Source organism: Ochotona princeps, chromosome 3 (assembly GCF_030435755.1).
Source record: "Ochotona princeps isolate mOchPri1 chromosome 3, mOchPri1.hap1, whole genome shotgun sequence".
Taxonomy (NCBI): domain Eukaryota; kingdom Metazoa; phylum Chordata; class Mammalia; order Lagomorpha; family Ochotonidae; genus Ochotona; species Ochotona princeps.
Window position 1 is genome coordinate 107,625,151 of NC_080834.1, and position 17,777 is coordinate 107,642,927.

General features: G+C 40.0%; 1 protein-coding gene across 1 annotated transcript in view; it reads right to left on the bottom strand.

The window, feature by feature from the left end:
• KCNMB2 (potassium calcium-activated channel subfamily M regulatory beta subunit 2) overlaps window positions 1-17,777 on the bottom strand; it is a 263,930-nt gene that overhangs the window by 11,750 nt on the left and 234,403 nt on the right. Inside the window, exons 3-4 of the mRNA XM_004591284.2 lie at window positions 12,100-12,270; window positions 9,502-9,697 (exon numbers count right to left, since the gene is read on the bottom strand). Coding sequence (XP_004591341.1) covers window positions 9,502-9,697; window positions 12,100-12,270 — 367 coding nt within the window. The remainder of the gene's footprint in view (window positions 1-9,501; window positions 9,698-12,099; window positions 12,271-17,777) is intronic.

Below are 17,777 nucleotides of genomic sequence, written 5' to 3' on the forward strand. Positions count from 1 at the left end.
GCCAAGCACAAAGTTAAATAGTCTAAACAGTGATTCTATCAGTATTTGGAAATACTTTAATTGTTCTAACTGGTGTAGGAGGGATACTAGTTATCTAGTGGATAGTGGTTAGAATGCTGCTCAAGAGGACAGGACCCCATCTCGTCCTCACACCCAAGGAGGCACTGCCTCATCCTGAATGTCAGTGGTGCTCAGGATGACAAACTGGTTTCCATTTAGGGAATCCATAAGACTTTGGAGTGAGTGGAATAATGAAGGATGATGCTGGTTTTGTCTATTGTAATGTTAAACAATTGACTCATTCAGGTAAGCACTATAAATAATTTAGCTATTTACAAAATAATAATTATGTAAATATTATAAACAATTGGCTAATGTATGGAACTTAATTTCCACCAAATATATGTATCTTTCTCACGACAATTTTAAATAAATCTTTTTACCATGTATATACTGTTATGCCATACATCAAAGAATGGATGCGGTTTCATGTTTTGAACAAAACTGTGTTTTGAATGTACCCTCAAACCCAATGGAATATTTTGAGACTTACTGGTGACTAAAAGCAGTTTTAAACTTTTGAAGGTTATCAGAGTTGAGGAATTTGCAAGCAATAATAATAGGTTGCTGTTAGGATTCTGGTGATGGCCCTGTAGCCAACAGAGGCAAGGGCTCTTGAGCCCGTTTGTAGTTCCCAGAGAGCATTAGTGAGACAACTGCTTCATGACAGCATGCCAGCTTATCAGCTTAAGCAGCTTTGGCTGCGCTGTTGACAAGAGGCTGGGCATTGGGTTTAAAGGCTAAAGAAAACAAAGAATATGGAAATGTAAAAATAAAATCCTTTTGAATGTCTTTCTGCAAAGATGCAGACAGCTTAATTGATGTCCTCTTACCTCCTGTTATTGTAAATCAAATGTTGTCAGCAGTGCCTTATGAACCTCAATAAAACTGTGCTTGTTTGTTGGTGACTATGTGAAAGCCCCCATTTTTGGTGATCTTGGAGGAGGATACCAGAAATGAAAGGCTGACATTGAGAATATATATTTTTTTATTTTTGGCTAGTATATCCTGGCTATTCCTCACATCACACAAAGATTGAATGACTTCCTAATATAGATATAAGGGAATTTTCAATATGCATGATTCTGATTAAAAACAAAGACTAGTTACCCAGATAGTGAAGAATTGCTAGGGGATGAGGCAAGGTTTATGGTGCTCTTTCTCCTGGGAACTTTTGCTAATTGTGAAGCAGACTGCAGACCTAAGGGGCTACATTGGAGTTTTTAGAGATTTACAACTTATGGGGATGGACTATCCCAGAGGCCTATCCTATGGGTCCCAGATGATCCCCTTATTCACTATGGGTTGGGACGCTGAAGGGTTGTATGCCAGGAATACCAGTATGCTTGTGGAGACTCTATGATGGACTATGTCAATTAGTGGATTCTTCAATGACCTCATCGTGCTTGGAGTGGCGAGATTGGCAGTGATTCATAACTGGTGAAATATCAAAACCACTTGAGCAAGTATCTCAGAGCATGCCTCACATCCAGGACCTGGGGTGGGTGAGAAACTGGGCGGAGCTTCTCCCTCAATATCCCCCTTTACCTTAGATACATGAAGGAAACAATATGGAAATAATAGTCTTACCCACTTTCCTATAGCCCTTGAACCTTTTTAACCTAATTAACCATGTAAAGATTGTCAAAAATATAATAAAAAATTAAAAATTAAAAAGAACAGTCAGCTTGAATTAGAGCTTTACAGAAACTGCCGTTCAGATCTGAATTCAACTTATAATTGAAAAAGTCACAGTGTGGTGAACCTGAATGGCTTGTGCCTGGCAGAAGCAAATGAAAACAATTTTTTGGAAAGGATAATACTATAACACCATCCTAGACTTATTTTTATGAATTAATTTGCAGATATGATTTCTCACAACTAATAAAAGTAATCAGACCATACAAGACAACATAGCAGTAAACAAGATAATTGGAATCATCAAACTTTAAAATAATTATAATTGTACTTAATCAAAAACTTACTTGAATGACAGAGATACAGAACTAGAATTGAGATAGGTAGATAAATGAAGTGTTATCTTCTCTCTGTTGATTCACTGTCCAAATGCCTACAGTTGGAGCTGAATTTTGCTAAAGCCAGGAGCCTAACACTCCAGGTGGGTCTCAGGCAATGTACTGAGAAAGGAACTACTTGAGTCATTACCAATTGCCTTCCCGAGTGTGTATTAGTAATAAATTGGAATCAGAAGCAGAGGTGGGACTCAAACCCAGGCACTTTAATTTACAAAGTGAGCAGGTGTGATATTAACTGTTGTACCAAATGTCTGCCCCATACATTTATGCTTTACACTGAAGAATTTACCAAATAAGAACTAGAATATTGCAGAAAACTAAAAATGGTAAAACTCAAGTATGTAGTTTTAGAAAAAACAGAATTTCTAAAATTTTCTAGAAGTGAAAATAGAGAAAGAAAGAATTCAATGAATGTGCTTAATAGTATTTTTTCAGACTTGCTGGACTATAAGATGAGTGCCAGAGACAAAGTGAGGGAAAATGTAAAAGGCATAACGAGATGTGAGGCAGACAAAATGGGACTCCCTGGCATATGGTTCATTAGAGTCCCAGAAGCAAAGGAGAGACTGAGGTAAAAGACAATGTTTGATAGGATAATGGCTGAGAACTTTCTAAAACTGACAAAGAATATTAAGGAACAGTGTTCTCTCAGAACACTAAGCAGGTTAAATAACAACAAATGCATACTTTGGGATAGAATAGTCAAATTGTGGAAACTCATATAAAATAATCTTTAAAATAGGCCAAGATTACCTTGGAATAAGCAGATAATAGATTGAGGATTGCTTTCCAAATAGTAACATACTTACCAGAAGACAATGGAAACAAAACAATCTCATTTAGAATTTTGAAGTCAATGCTAAATTTTGAGACAAATGAAATAAAAGTATTTTCAGACAAATGAAAGCAAAATTCTTTAGAGCAGGTGCTGCACTAAAATAAATACTAATTAAAAAGCATTCTTTGGGCAGTAGAAAAATGAGTCCATATGAAAGATAACAGATATAGCAATGAAAGGAATAAATAGTAATGGAAACAGAAAAACATGAGGTCCAAATGAATTAGTATTTACTCTAACAGCCACACAGTTGCTTACATGAACTATACATGTAGAGGAGGAAAAGTGACAGTATTATGTAAGTTGGAAAAAGAATAAACGGAGTTAAAATGTTTTAATGTCTTTGATAATTAGTCAAGGCTCTAAGTTGTAACCTCTAAGCTGAAAATTAACCAAATAGTTAAGAGTTTTGGTAACTTTTGAGAAAGCAGAAGACAAAATGTGATCCAGTTAAGAAAAGTTCTTTTTTAAATAATGATCAAGAGCAAGTAGTTGTCCATATGAAAAAAAAAAACGCTAAAAAACCTAGGAATTTGGCCCCTACATAATCAAAGCAGATTGTATTTCGTATGTGAAAAGAATGGCTTAAAGTCACTGCCAAAAGGCAGTTGACTGAGTCCTAGGCTTTCTCCAGGCCCAAGAGGTCTCTTCCCTTAGGGTAAGTACACCATGAGGGAAACTTGGGCACTGGATTAAGGGTCTGGCTCCACTCTGCCGCTAACATCTTGTGGTAGGAGGAGCTAGGGAGGGGTTTGGGCTGTGGGTTAGGGCAACGGCAGCTCCCTGCAATGTGGCGGTTGTGGGGGGTGCCCCAGCCAGGCCAAACCCAATGCTGGGGACTCAGGCCAAAGTCACTGCTGAAAAGGCAGTTGGCCAAGTCCTAGGCTTTGAGCGACCAGCGCGCCAAGTGGTGCCAGGCTCTGCCTAGTGGTCACTTGGCAGAGAGCTCTGGCATTTTTAGGATATGTAATTGCTGCCTAGGGGCACACATGAATAAGGCCAGTGTGAGTGTAGGTGAGGAATGAATTCTGGGTGATTCTCAGCAATGAGACCCCAGAACTTTCTGGTAAGCATGGGGACTGAGACCTGGTGGTTTGGAGGGCAGAGTCCACAAGATCTATTTCAGTCAGATTGATTCACTAGCCCAAATGGGAATCCTGAGATGGGCTGTTAGCATAGAGCATCACTGACTGCCACATACCAGTCCACATGAAAGCTGTGGATAGTTAGCCTGTCCGGCAGGGCTAGGTACCAGTACCTGACTGGGTGGTGGAACAGTAGACGGTTCACACTTGGCAGGGTCAAGACACTAACCAGCACATGAGGGAACCATGTCCGGGGGTAGATTCTCTGGTGGAACTGTGGGCCCAACCCTGTGAAAATACAAGCCCCACAGGTTATCTCGTGAGCTAGGGTGGCAATGGACTGAGTTAGGTGTGACCATGGAACCTGCAATTACTTACAGGTAAAGGAACTGACAACAATCTGGGCAGGTTAAGGCAGCAACATCTGAAAGTGCATCCTAAAACAGGATGTGGGGTGGGCTGAGCTGCAACTGGAAGGGGGCAGATGGGGCAGGCCAAGCAAATCTCAACTCAAAAGGAAAAACAGAAATCAGGATGGAGCACAGGTCATGCCGAATTAGGCTCTTACACCAACTGGTCTGCAAGAGCCAGGGATACTAGGATGCACCAACAAAGGCAAAAGCCAAGACAGCTGAGGGGCTATGCCAAGCTGGGTCAGAGCAACAACTGGCATGCACATGATCTACAGTGGCAACAGGTCCAACTGAGGAGCTGTGAGAGTACACTATTGCTGGCTTGGGGTTCCCACAGGAGAGTGCAGGGGCCAGAGTGGGGGCCTGATTCTGGTCTGGATATGGCTGCGATCTCCCTTGGCACAAGTGTGAACTGGGGCTGGATGCATCTAATTGGGCTAGACACCAGCACCATTGGTGCTCTAGAGAACCTGAGTAGATGTAGGACGGTCTAGGGCAGGTCTCTGCCCCTATTGAGCCATATGTGAGCAGTATCTGCGTATGGACAAGCCTTGCCTGGGCTGAAACATCCAACAGTAAGAACCAGAATGGACTGAAGGTCAGCAATGAGGGCTGGCCTATAGACCCACCAGTACATGCAAAATCTGGCATAGAGAGAGGTTCTGATGGATGAGCTTGGGAAACTCCTCTGTTGGGACACAGTCCCTGCAGGTGAGTGCAAGAACCATGATAGCGAGCAACCCAGACCAGGTCAGAGAAAGATACCCACTGGCATACATTCGGCATAGATTGTGGGCAGACCAGGCTGAACCAGTTCACATCACCAGCTGGCAAAACCGAGCACCAGAATAGAGTGTGGGTCGGGCCAGGTTCAGTTGCAACACAAACCAGTGCACATTACAGAATGCAAAGGTGAGGTGACCTGTACCAGAGGTGGTTGCAGCGCCCAAATAGCACAGATGAGAACCAGGGAGGGAGGGAGCAAAGCCGGTAGGGGGAATGTGGGCTCCTCTGCTGGACAACCATGCCCACTGGAGAGCGTGAATAGGGATGGGGGCAGACCACACCAGGCAGGGCTACAACACCTGTGGGGCTCATGTGAGCTAGATCAGGGAAAAGCTAGGTTGGGTTGACTGTTCTGACTGGTGCAAGCCAAGATTAGAGTGGGTGAGGGTGAGGATTGGTTGGGCTTTGCCACAGCATCAGCTGGTAGAGTATGGCCCTGGGGGCTAAATCTGTCAAGTTAAGCTCCAGGACCACCTGGAGAGTGCATAATCCGGGAGTGGAAGTGACCTAGTAGGGAAATAGTGGGCACTTCACTCATGGGTTACCACTCCCACTGGAAAGCATGAAAATCAGGACGGGGGAGGGGTGGCTAGACAGAAAGGCACCCGCCAGTACGTGTGTGGGCTGGATAGTAGGATTGGTTGAGTTGAATTAGGCTTCAATGCCCACCGACATGTATGAGAGCTAAATGGGATGTGGGACAGACTGAACAAGTCTGTGGTACACCGTGTCATACATAGGAACTAGAGTAGGGGCAGGCCAGGTGGGAGTTATCGGGAGTCGCTCCAACTAGGCTGCAGCTCCCACTGGTTTGTGTGAGGGCCGAGTATGAAGTGGGCAGCATCAGGCTGGACTGCAACACCCATTGGTTCCAGTTGAAGACAGGGTTGGAAACAGAACGGACCCAGCAGTCACAACGACCAGCATGTGCATAAGCTGATTGGGGCGATGGACTGTGCCAGATCCTGTACTAGCAAACACATACAAGAATCAGGTCTGGGATCACCTCAGATGAAGTTTCTTCGGAGATCACTTTAACTGAACTGCTGATCTCAGAACCCCAACCATGAAGAGACTATGTCAGCCAGTATATTCTGAATAGATTTCGTCGCAAATGGAACGGAGAGATTGGCAGCAATTCAGAACTGCTGAACTATCAAAACTGTTTGAACAGGACCCTCGGAGCATGCCTCACATAGGGGACCTAGGATGGGTGGGAGGCTGGGTGGGGCTTTTCCCTTTGTTTCTCCCCTGACCCCAGATACAGGGGAAATAAGTGATGATATTAGTGTGGAAACAATGATCTTACCCACTTTCCTGTAACTCTTGACCCTTTGTACCCCAATCAACTAAGTAAGATTGTAAAAAAAAAAAAAAAAAAAAAAAAAAAGAAAGAAAGAAAAAGAAAAAGAAAAAGAATGGCTTTATAACTTCAATGTGAGTAAAAACCTAGCAAACAAAGCCATGAAAGAATTAAAAGAAAATGGTTCAGAAAATTAGCTTCACTGAAATTAGGAACTTAATTCACTAAAAGGAATATATATATATATATATGTATATACACACACATTTATTCTATATATTAATATAATATGCAATATATGAATATATATTATATTCATTATATTCCTATATATAGGAAATGAGACAAATGAAAATATTCTGTATAATTCCACTTACATATTTTAAAAGTGAATCAAAGCTAAAATAAAATATTTAAGATTACGTGTTCAAGTGCTGCAAATGTCAAAGAGAAATAAAATATTTGTGATAATAGGATAGTTGGTATTTTTTTTACAGGAATCAGAGCCTGTAAATCTTAGGAGGGGTCATAAAAGATGTTTTAGGGTATGAAGGAAATGTTTCATTTCTTTACCTTTCTTGTGATTTACAACAGGGCATCTCCGTAATAAACACCTTCTTGTTCCATGTATATTTATGTATGTATGTCATAATGTACATTTAAAAATAGGTAGTATGAATAAACTAAATGATGACTTGGTACCACATTGAGAGACAGGATCCTGGCCCTACATATATAACTGATGCTTTTATGATAATTTCACACTGTTTATAGGCTGGATAATGCATTCACAGGGCTGTAGTGACAAAATGTAAAATGAGGAAATGAAAATATGTTCTAGTTTTGACACTTTTCCTGATTTTGGCCATTTTCCAATTCTTTAAAGATTTGAGTTTTATAAGCATTTGTCATTACAGGTCAGATTTGATTTAAAAATGTTACTTGAAGGTAAATCTTGAAACACAGATACGTTGTGTGAGAGCTAAGCCTTTTAGAATTTGCAGCATAGGCTGAAAACTGCTATGTTTGTGGCTACTACAAATGAAAGCCAAGCAGACCAAAGATTTTCAACCAACATTCTTTGAAATATTCATTATTGTGTCCTCAGAGATATTTGTAAGGTCCTTTTAAGTGACTGTTGCCAAAACACAAGATATGTTTCTTTTCCTGTTGTCAATATACCGGAAATACATTATGCTACATGTTTCTTAAGTTCTGGTATTGAACCTCAAAGCCACCATCACAGTAAAAAATTTTACATATCAGGTGAAAGTTCATGAAATTGTACCCAAGTAAGAAGAGCTAACTGTCCTTTTGAGAGTAACATCAGATGGTTTTTGGCATGTGAGAGTCTTGTGGACATTTAAATTGCTGCCATAATCCAAAATTCATTGTAGTTAAAATTGATAACAACAAATTATTTGATCATCCAGATGTTGTAAATTTCAGAGTTACATACAGATATCCATGTTTGTAGGGATTCACTAGATGAACTTGAATATATCACTGTTTTTGTTTAGAACTAATTTTTACTCTATTTGGAAGGGGGAGATAGAGACAGAAAGAGAAAGAGAGAGAGAGAGCGTGCTAGCGTTCGCTCATTCATGTTCTGGTCACTACTTAAATGCCTGGCACAATCAGGCCAATCTAGGCTTTTTTTTTAATTATTTATTATTTAACTTCATTAATTACATTGTATTATGTGACACAGTTACACAGATACTTGGGTTCTCCCACCCCTCCCCAAACCAGGCTTAAACCAGCTGCCTGGAAGTCAATCACCTCCCAGATGGGTGGTGGGTATTGTGGGATGCCTCACAGAATGTGCATTCGCAGGAAGTTTGGTCAGGAGTAGCCAGGACACTAACCAGTTACTCTGACGTGGGATGTGGTTGTCTCTGCTGGCGACTTAACTGCTATAGCAAACACCCTTTATGAACAGATACAAGCATAACATACATGAAGAAACACACACACACCTAATGACCACGGGTAGAAGTTTTCCACTGTGCCATGTGCTATGCTCTGCTTAACAAGTTAAAAACTCTAGTCTTCACAATGACTTAGCAAAGTGGCTATTTGTTATCGTCTTTTTAAAGAAAAGGAAACTATGCACAAATGTAATATTATTAATTCACAATGTATTTGCACACACGAAACAAATATTTACAATTAATTCTTAATTATAAGACAAGTACCTTTTTGACTTAAACATTTAAAAAGATGTATTTATTTATTTGAAAGCTAAAGTTACAGAGGTAAAGGAGAGAGAAAGGAAGAGAGATCTTCCATGTCCTGGTTTACTCCCCAAGTGGCTACATTGGCCAGGGCTGGGCCATGACAAAGCCAGGAGCCTGGAATTCCATTTGGGTTCCTCATGTGGGTAGCAGAGGCCCAAGAGCCATCTCTTGCTTTTCTCAGGCATTAGGATATAGCCAGGTTGGAAGTGGAACAGCTGAGACATGTCATGCCGGTGTCCCAGGAGGCAGCTTTACCCACCCTACCATAATGCCAGTCACTGAGCTGCATGCTGAATTTGAAAGATCCACTCTGTTTGTATATAAATAAGGGCATATTTACATTTATTCATATATTCTGTATTTATATACAGAATAGATATATTATAAAGATATATTATAAAGACATATTATAAAACCTGCCAAATAGACGTTAAGTCTGCACTACCACAAAGCGTGGGAATGACTTGTCCAAAGCTTGCACAGAAAACCAATATTTCCTAGATGAGGGTCAAATAACCCTCTGAGAATGCCAGAGGCAGGGCCTGTTTCCTGGTGTTCTTTTTCTTTTGAAATGCTGGCAAAAGAGAATGTGAAAAACAGAGAGAGAGAGAGAGAGAGAGAGAGAGAGAGAGAAAGAGAGAGAGAGAGAGAGAGAGAGAGAGAGAGAGAGAGAGAGAGAGAGAAATGAATCATGTGGAGTTCTGTCAGGGTATTTGAAATGCAGTGTGCCAAGCTCTTACCTTCTGATTGATTTTCATCGTCTCTTCAGTATGGTAGAGGAGGAGCTTTTCCCCAGAAGAAGTCAGGTTCACGTACACCTGAAGGCAGGGATACTGAGAGACTTTCCAGCATTCCGAACCACAGCTGAAGGAGCAATTAAATGTTTCTGTGATGGATGCATTCAGCAAGGTACATTGAGACTCTTCGGTCCACACACTGTAGAGAGGGGAAGAATAAACAGACCCAAGAGCTAATGAGAAGGAAAATGTGGTGGGAGCGGATCATCTCACAGTTCTTGAATCCACAAGGTCTTTTCCAAATCTATAACATGTTCTATTTGTGTAAAATATATGCTTTTGGATAGAGTAACTTTAGATAAACCATAGGCAATTTGTATGAACTTTGGCAGTTGAAATCTTTTTCAAAAACGTTTGCTGGATTTAGATTTTCACACTACTTGATTTAAGTTAAATACTCCTTCCTTATTGAATTCGTTGGTAAGTGTAAGCCGTGTTTTAAGTACTATGATGTGTACATGACCAGTCCTTAGTTCTGCATTTTACACGTGAAAGTGTTTTCCTCATTGGAAGTACTTCATACGTTATTTACCTCAACCTGTTCCTCATCCTAGTTTGCAAGCAGAAAAGGTAGAAAGGGGGAATGAGAGAAAACAGAAGAAGGGTGGAGGTCCTTGAAGTCCAACTCAACCGATGGGAGGACAGTGATACAAAGCCTCAAGGTCATTCTAATGAAGGAGAAAAGATAACTCAGTCTGTTATTACACCAGAGGAATCACTTATTGCAGCCCTTTCAACCTCATGGGTGATTTGTATCAACTATCTTTTTATCCTCTCAACAGCCCTGTAAGTTGGATACCAATTTCTTTTCCAGGTGGGTGAATTCTTTTCCAGGGGGGTGAATAGGTGACATGTGCAAAGACACATAGCTAATAAGTGACAGAAATTGTGATTCTACCCAATGCTGATTTCTGTAAGGCCCAGACTCATACTGCTGAGGTTCTGTGCTGCCACTTCAGAAGTACAGTGGAGTAAATATTCTACACAGACTGATGGATTCATAACGATACCCTAGAAACTCTCAATTGGAAAGATTCCAGCTTCCCATCAGCCAACTTTCATTTAAAACTGCTCTCAATTTTATGATATAAGATAGCATTTATAATTAGGGTCACATACTAGCTACCAATGTTTTGCCTCTGGACGTAAGCTGATTGCTATTATGATGAGAAAACAACATGTTTCCTTTGCAGATTCATCCTTTGCTGGACATTCCTTGGCACTTCCCTTACCCTTTACAGGTATGAAGTTTTGCGCTAGAGGGAAGATGACAGACTTGGCCCACCTCTAATACGAATGACCAGATTTTTCTTATACAATGTTAATTTAAAAATTAAAATAAAACTTCAGATGTTTGATAGTGAGGATGTGAGATCCTCACAAACAAATGTGAGTATCTGAGAGCCATTTTTGAATCAGGCAGAATTTGTGGTCTGAGGCTCTGTGCTTTCACTGAGTGGGAGCCCAGCTGAAGTCCACCCGGGAAACAGAGCAGAGAAGCCACAAATGTGAAAGCTGTTGCCTTAATTCTGGCAAATTACTGTGTTTCAGTGAGGCTTGGTTTCTAAAATGGAAGTATTAATTTAGAATGAGAAATGAATGTCACAAAATGGTTGGATGTTTCTTTTGGATTGAAACTTCAACTTTTGATTGAAAAGGGTCATGTTCTTTTCAGCTTGAACCACTATGAGACTTACCCCATTAATCACAGCAGTACTGGGCTAACTGTGTTTAAAGTGTCCATTTTGGACATCTGCTAGCTAGAGACGCTGTTGGGGGGGTCTATCACATGACCTAATCATAGAGGATGTATGTCTCCCTCCCTATTTAGTTACCTTTGTTAACTATTCAGTAAACCTAGGGCAATATTAAAATGAAAAAAGGCTTAAAATGTGACTTTTGAGAGTTACTGCATATCTTATTTTTAAGCATTGATAGCATATCAGAATAAATGGGAACTTTAAAGGACACTGGTGACTGAATCATTCAATATTTTGGAGCTGGTGGTGGGGCCTGGGGATCAGCATTTTAAGAAGTTTCTGAGGAAGTTGGAATGTATGGTTGAGAGCTCCAGTTGTGGAGTGTGATGCAAGGGTGGGTAGTATGGACAAAAATAAGAGTAGAGGCTAGAAGAGATCTGAAATATCAAAAGGAGAGACTATAATGGACAGGCTACAATGAAAGCTTTGCCATATGCTAGAGTTCTGCGACATGGGGCAAATTGCATTTCTCCTAAGCCTTAGTTTGCCATTTTATAATTAATATAATTCATACTTACTTTCTAAAGAAGTTGTGAGAATCATCTATTTATATTTACCTTCCAGGGTGGGTGCATGAACAGTCCTGGACACAGTAGGCAGTTTATACCTAGAAGTGTATTTATTACTACTATTAGATATTGTTATTGGAAATCTGTGTTTCAGGTACTTCCCAAAGTTAGTAGGAACTGATGGGGGGAGATGATCTTGGGGTTGACAGTATGATACAGGAAGAGAGAGTAGAGGGATTGCAGGGCAGGCTCCTGACCTTGCCCGGTCTTACCTCTGCAGGTAGGAGCGCAGCATAGTGATGCCCAGCAGAAAGTACATCATGATGGAACACACCATCATGGCCAGTCCCAGGAGGATGGCTCGGTCCTCTCCTGCTTTCAGTGCTGTGACTGTTTTCCTTTTGTCCAGGAGGTCGTGGTCCTTGATTTTTTGGTAAATGTTTCTGAGATTAAAAACAATACAGTCTTACATGTAGTTTGCCATAAGCCAGCACCTTTCTGAAGAGCAACTTTGTACCTGTGCCTTCTTAACAGCTCAGAGACCTAGATGACCCCTCTAACTCTGCCTAGTTGCAGCTGGATCCTGGGGTGTGACCACTGCCTCCCAACTTGCACACTGATGCACATAGCACATGTGTACACATGTGCACACATTCACAAATGCATGTACACTCGCACAAACATGACCCTGAGCAGAGATAAGACCTCTCCTCTTTGGGACCCATGTCTAGTTGGAAATTATTCGATCTCTCCAATTTGAAAGAAAGAAACTGGTCTTTCCAATTCTTGCAACAGTGTTTTGGATTTGGTGGATTTTATTGTTTAACTCTGAGTTGATCATCACTGATCTTTCTTATAATTGCTAAATATCCAAAGCTGCATTCATGCAAATAAATAACAGCTTGTATCAGTAATCTATCAGCTCAACTACTTATTTATCAATAACGGCAGAAAGAAGATACTTTGATTTACATTTTTCTCAAGCATAGGGTTGCTTAAGGCTCTATGAGCGTGGAGTTTGTAAGCAAAGAGAAAAAAACGGAGTGGTGACCCAGCCTTCAATTCTTCATGTGCAAGGGCTTGAGTTTGAAAGGTGTCAGCTAAATTAAGATCAGAGTCCAGAGCTTTGCACAGTTTTTTTTTAAAGATTTATTTATTTTTTATTGCAAAGTCAGATATACAGAGAGGAGGAGAGATAGAGAGGGAGATCTTCCATCCGATGATTCACTCCCCAAGTGAGCTTTTTATTATTATTTTTCTTTTATTCCAGAGCAGCAAGATAGGGTAAGGATGAAAGTAGGTTGGAGTTAACTGTCTTTTGCATCCAATCCCAAATTTCACTGCTTAGTAGTTGTGTGACTGGTGGTGTTTTAGTTTTTATGATTCCCAGTTTTCATTAAAACTGGAAATAATATGTAAATCCACTTTAAGAGTTTTCATTTCTTCTAGTGGTTAAGATATCTGCATCCCATATCAGAAAGGCTGAGTTGAATACTCAAATCTGGATTCTAGCATTACACCAATGCAGACCCTGGGAGGCAGCAGTGATGGCTCAGCCAGTCAGATTCCTGCCATCCATGTCATCAATCTAGGTTGAGTTTCCAGCACTGGCTCCAGTCTGGGTTCTGCGCAGACTATTTCAAGCATTTGGGAAGCAAACCAGTAGATTAGAGCTTTGTCACCCTCATTTTCTCCCTCCTACTCTCTCTCTCAATTTTTTTAAATTTAAAAATCCACTGTGATGGAGAGATGAAATTATTTGAGCAAAATACTCAGAGAATGATGTGAATACTTAATAATAGATAACAGTTACAGATCAATGATGAGAATATTCCTATCCTAAAATTTCTACCATTCTCCAAAGACTTTCTAAAAGACAGAATGTCAAATAGTGACTAGTATGTAAAACTTACGAAAGAAGGACTGAATTTGAAAAACATAAAGGGAAATGAGGTGATACTGGCTGCAGGGAGAGATGCGTGGGTTGGAAGGCCCTCTTCAGGAATCCTGGCCAGGTGGGTGACCAAAAAGCAGCTGTTTTGAGGAGGGAATGCTGGATTGTAGGGCAATGATGGGAAGTTTCTGACCTTTTGGGTCTGGAAATGGTGAACACACTGAACGCTGCAAATGGAAAAACTCAAGCCATGGTTTTTTAGCTTCAGGCAAAAAATCAATCTGCACAAAAATAGCTTCAGATTTTCCTTTAAAATTGTGATCACCATCACTTTTATTGCTTGGGAAAGGATTCAGAGAAGAATGAAATGCAGACCCATGCAGGGAAGGAAGGAGATGCCTGCTTTTTGTACAATCCTATGTATGTTCAGGGCTTATATTTAGCTCTGTTCTCCAGGATGTCCTTAATGGTGCAATGGGCAGTGTGTATTCTGATTGCACATCCATTTTGGGCTGGTTGTTGGATATTTTGATTCATTATAAGGATGTGAGAATGTTTTTCCAGAAGAGTTTTGGGTATTGTATGTATTAACCTGGTTATCAATGAAAAGAGTTCATTGATAAGTGTGTTATTGTTATTTTAAAATCTTCATGAGGTAATTCACTAGAATTTTGCTCTTTATTTGAAGAGTAGGTCTGGAGAAATCATAACTAAATATGAATCCTTACTCATGATCTCTCACGGTTGTATCCTTCCTGGCTTCTCTCAGCCTCACTCACTCTTGGCTGGTCATTATCAAAAAGTCCATATCTTCATTTCTGCATCTCCCAAGTCTGTTGCCTGAATTAGCAGTCTGCTCTGTTTTTGATTTATGCAATCCAGCAATCACTCACCATTAAGTTGCCTTACATTTTTGAGACTTTACTTTTGAAATTACATAATTTACATAGAAATTCTTTCAAAGTAACCCTTAATGAACTTGAATAAAAATGTAAGTGCCCATTAGCAGCTAAAACCAGTTGGCAGGAAGACTTCTAGTGCAGGAAGAGACAAGCAGAGTAGCTTTGTAAAGTAATAATCGGATGTTACTTTGCTAATGCTATTTATAAACATGTATTTAACAACGGCTGCCATTGAGATTTGCTTTTCCTGCAGATGAAAGCCAACAAGGAGGGAATAGTGGTTTCATAGTTGCCTAGTATTAGGCTGTCATGCAAGCATCACATATATCAGTCTATTCCCATGAAAGAGATGAAGTACTATCAATCTTCTATGACACCAGAATGAGAAGCATATACAATTGATTCAAATAACAATTTGAAAAGAGCTAGGAAATGTTTTTTTTTTTTTTTTTTTGTAAGCTGTGGAATATGTAGAGAAGAGGGGAAATGATTGGCTTCTGAACAACCCATGGATGCCTGGGAAATCAGGATATCACACAGCCAAAGAAAATGAGTGAATGGGACAGACCAGAGCCCTGGAACATATCAACAGAAAGTGATGGCATTAATGTATGGACGAAGGTTCGACTAATGATTTTGAAGAGTTTAACTATAAATTTAGCTTAACTATAAGTGTATCTTGAGGGAGGATATCTCCCCTTACTAGAGAACAACAGGAAGATAGGAAGACTGGCATGAAAATAAACAGTTCTCTGTATCTCTGACTCTCAAATGAATAAAGAAAAAAAAGAATGAGACAGGACTTAAATCAGAGAAAACAACTAGGAGATTGCTATGGTGGTGTTGGCAAAGGATGATGAGGGATGGATCCAGGATGAAGGTATCTAGGAGGTGAAGCTTGAAGATTTGATGATTTAGAACCACAGGGGATGATGAAGAAAGGAGAAGGATGTAGGTTATACTATCATGTTTTGTGTGAATGCCTGGGAAGTGGTAGAAAGTGACAAAGCAGGTTCCTTATTTCTATTTGTATGGGCGAGAGTCTTTTGATGATATTGCTAAGTAAGGAAGGAGAACCTATTTGTACATTGATAGAGTTCTTCTCCAGAAGATTGGTTTCTTGAGCTCTGGTGGAAAGTTACTGATTTGGTTGAAGAAATTGGTCAGAGCCTGATACTCAGGGGACATGTCTATCCTTTGGCTGAATTTTAAATCTCTTGTCTAGGTATGGTGCTTAAAAAAACATTCTTTTAATTGCCTTCATTCAAGCTTGGTTTATCTTGGCCAATGGATATTCAATGTTCCAACTGGGAAAGTGAATACCCATGGCTTGAGAATGACTATGTGTGTTAGGTAGTCCCATCCATACCAGGTTGTCTTTAATGTGAGGTGGAAGGAACATGAGCTGTGCTTTGAGCATCAGATCTAGGCATTATCCTTCATTTTGGGAACCCTGGTCTTTGGCAGTCATGGTACCACCACTAACAGACCAGATATTTCATCTCCTTTTCCTTGTTTGTGTTTCGTTTCTAGGAATCTACTCAAGAGGGTGAGGGTAGGTCCAATAATTATGAGAAAAAAGAAGGGTTCACTAAAATAGAGATTTCAGAAGTGTTTATGAATCTGGGGCATAAGTGAAAATTCAGTGTTGGGTTGGGGGTAGGTGGACAACACAAATTCCACTAATTCTGAAGTAGACACATCCTGATACAGCCTGGAAAAGCAGTATGTTTAGGGTCCATTGAGGCAGTGTTGGTTTCATGGTGAGCCACAAATCAGTATGGCAGAAAAAAGCAACATTTATACATGCTGACAATAACAAATACTGCATATGGGCAGTCTTCCACATATACAGGAGACATTCTGTACAAATCCTTTGAGAGGATGTGGGCTATTAATAAACCTACAAATCAAATCATAGGATAAAGAAGTCTGTGTGGACATATGAAAAAATGCCATAGCAATATGGAAAATACAAATAAAAAGCACATTGAGGTTCCATTTAATCCCAATGAGAACAGCCTATAAACAGAACTCTACTAATAACACCCATTGACAAGGATGTGGGGAGAAGGGTACTCTGCTCTACTGCTGGTGGGATTATAGATTTGCACAGCTGTTATGAAGTCAGTATTGAGAGTGCTCAGGCAACTGAAAATCCATCTACCATATAACCCAGCAATCCCACTTCTGGGAATATATAAAAAAGAAGTGATATCTACATATGAGAGGACAGTCTGCATCCCTGTATTTATTGCAGCACAATTAGCAATAGCGAAGACATGGGAACAATCTAGATGCCCATTAAAAGAGCACCTTTACTCCTGAATAAAAATAGGTCTCCAATAAAACTGTTAAATTTACTTTGACAGCAAAATACTAGACTTTACCATTACTTATACCTACAATATCATGACAAATGTAAAGAGCAGAATGCTGGAACTTGAACTACAGCTGAAGGACCATATTATTGTAAAACAAAGGAAACAATGGGGTGGGAGGAGGAGAATGAAGGAAAGGGAGGGAAAGGGGAGGGAACCCTACTCCTCCAAAACTGTAACACAGAAAATACGACTAAATTTTAAAAAGTTTCTGTGATAAATATTTTGTAAACAAAACATTATTGATTCTCCATTCAAGCTTCATGTTTTGCCCCACACTATAGTCAACAAAGCACAATTTTAGGTCAAGCCTCATGTTTGCAAAATTTGATGTTAGGGGACTTAGCTTATCATTAAGTGAATTATTTATGAAGCTGTGATTATTCAGATATGAAGAGAAAGAACACAAAGTTCAAGAAATATTTTCTCCTTGGCCTTTACCTACTTAAGTTCAGTTTCCCTTGGTGTTTGCCCTGCAGAGAGCAAAGGATTCAGGCTAAGGCAATATAATGCCATCTGTTTGTTTATTTATTAGTTAACATTTTAGCCTTTATAAAATGAAACACACAGGACTAAATTTTGTGGCTCCACAGTGAATGAGACTTGGTGTTCTGAAGGATCTTCCAGAGACATCAATCATGACAGAGCATGGCAGTGCAGTTGTTTGGAAAGGCGCACAAAGAGGGAGCAAACCAACGTGCCGAGGGTCATTTTGCCAAAGGATCAGTTACGAACAGCTAATCCATCAAGAGCCAATGTGTTGAAGAATTCAT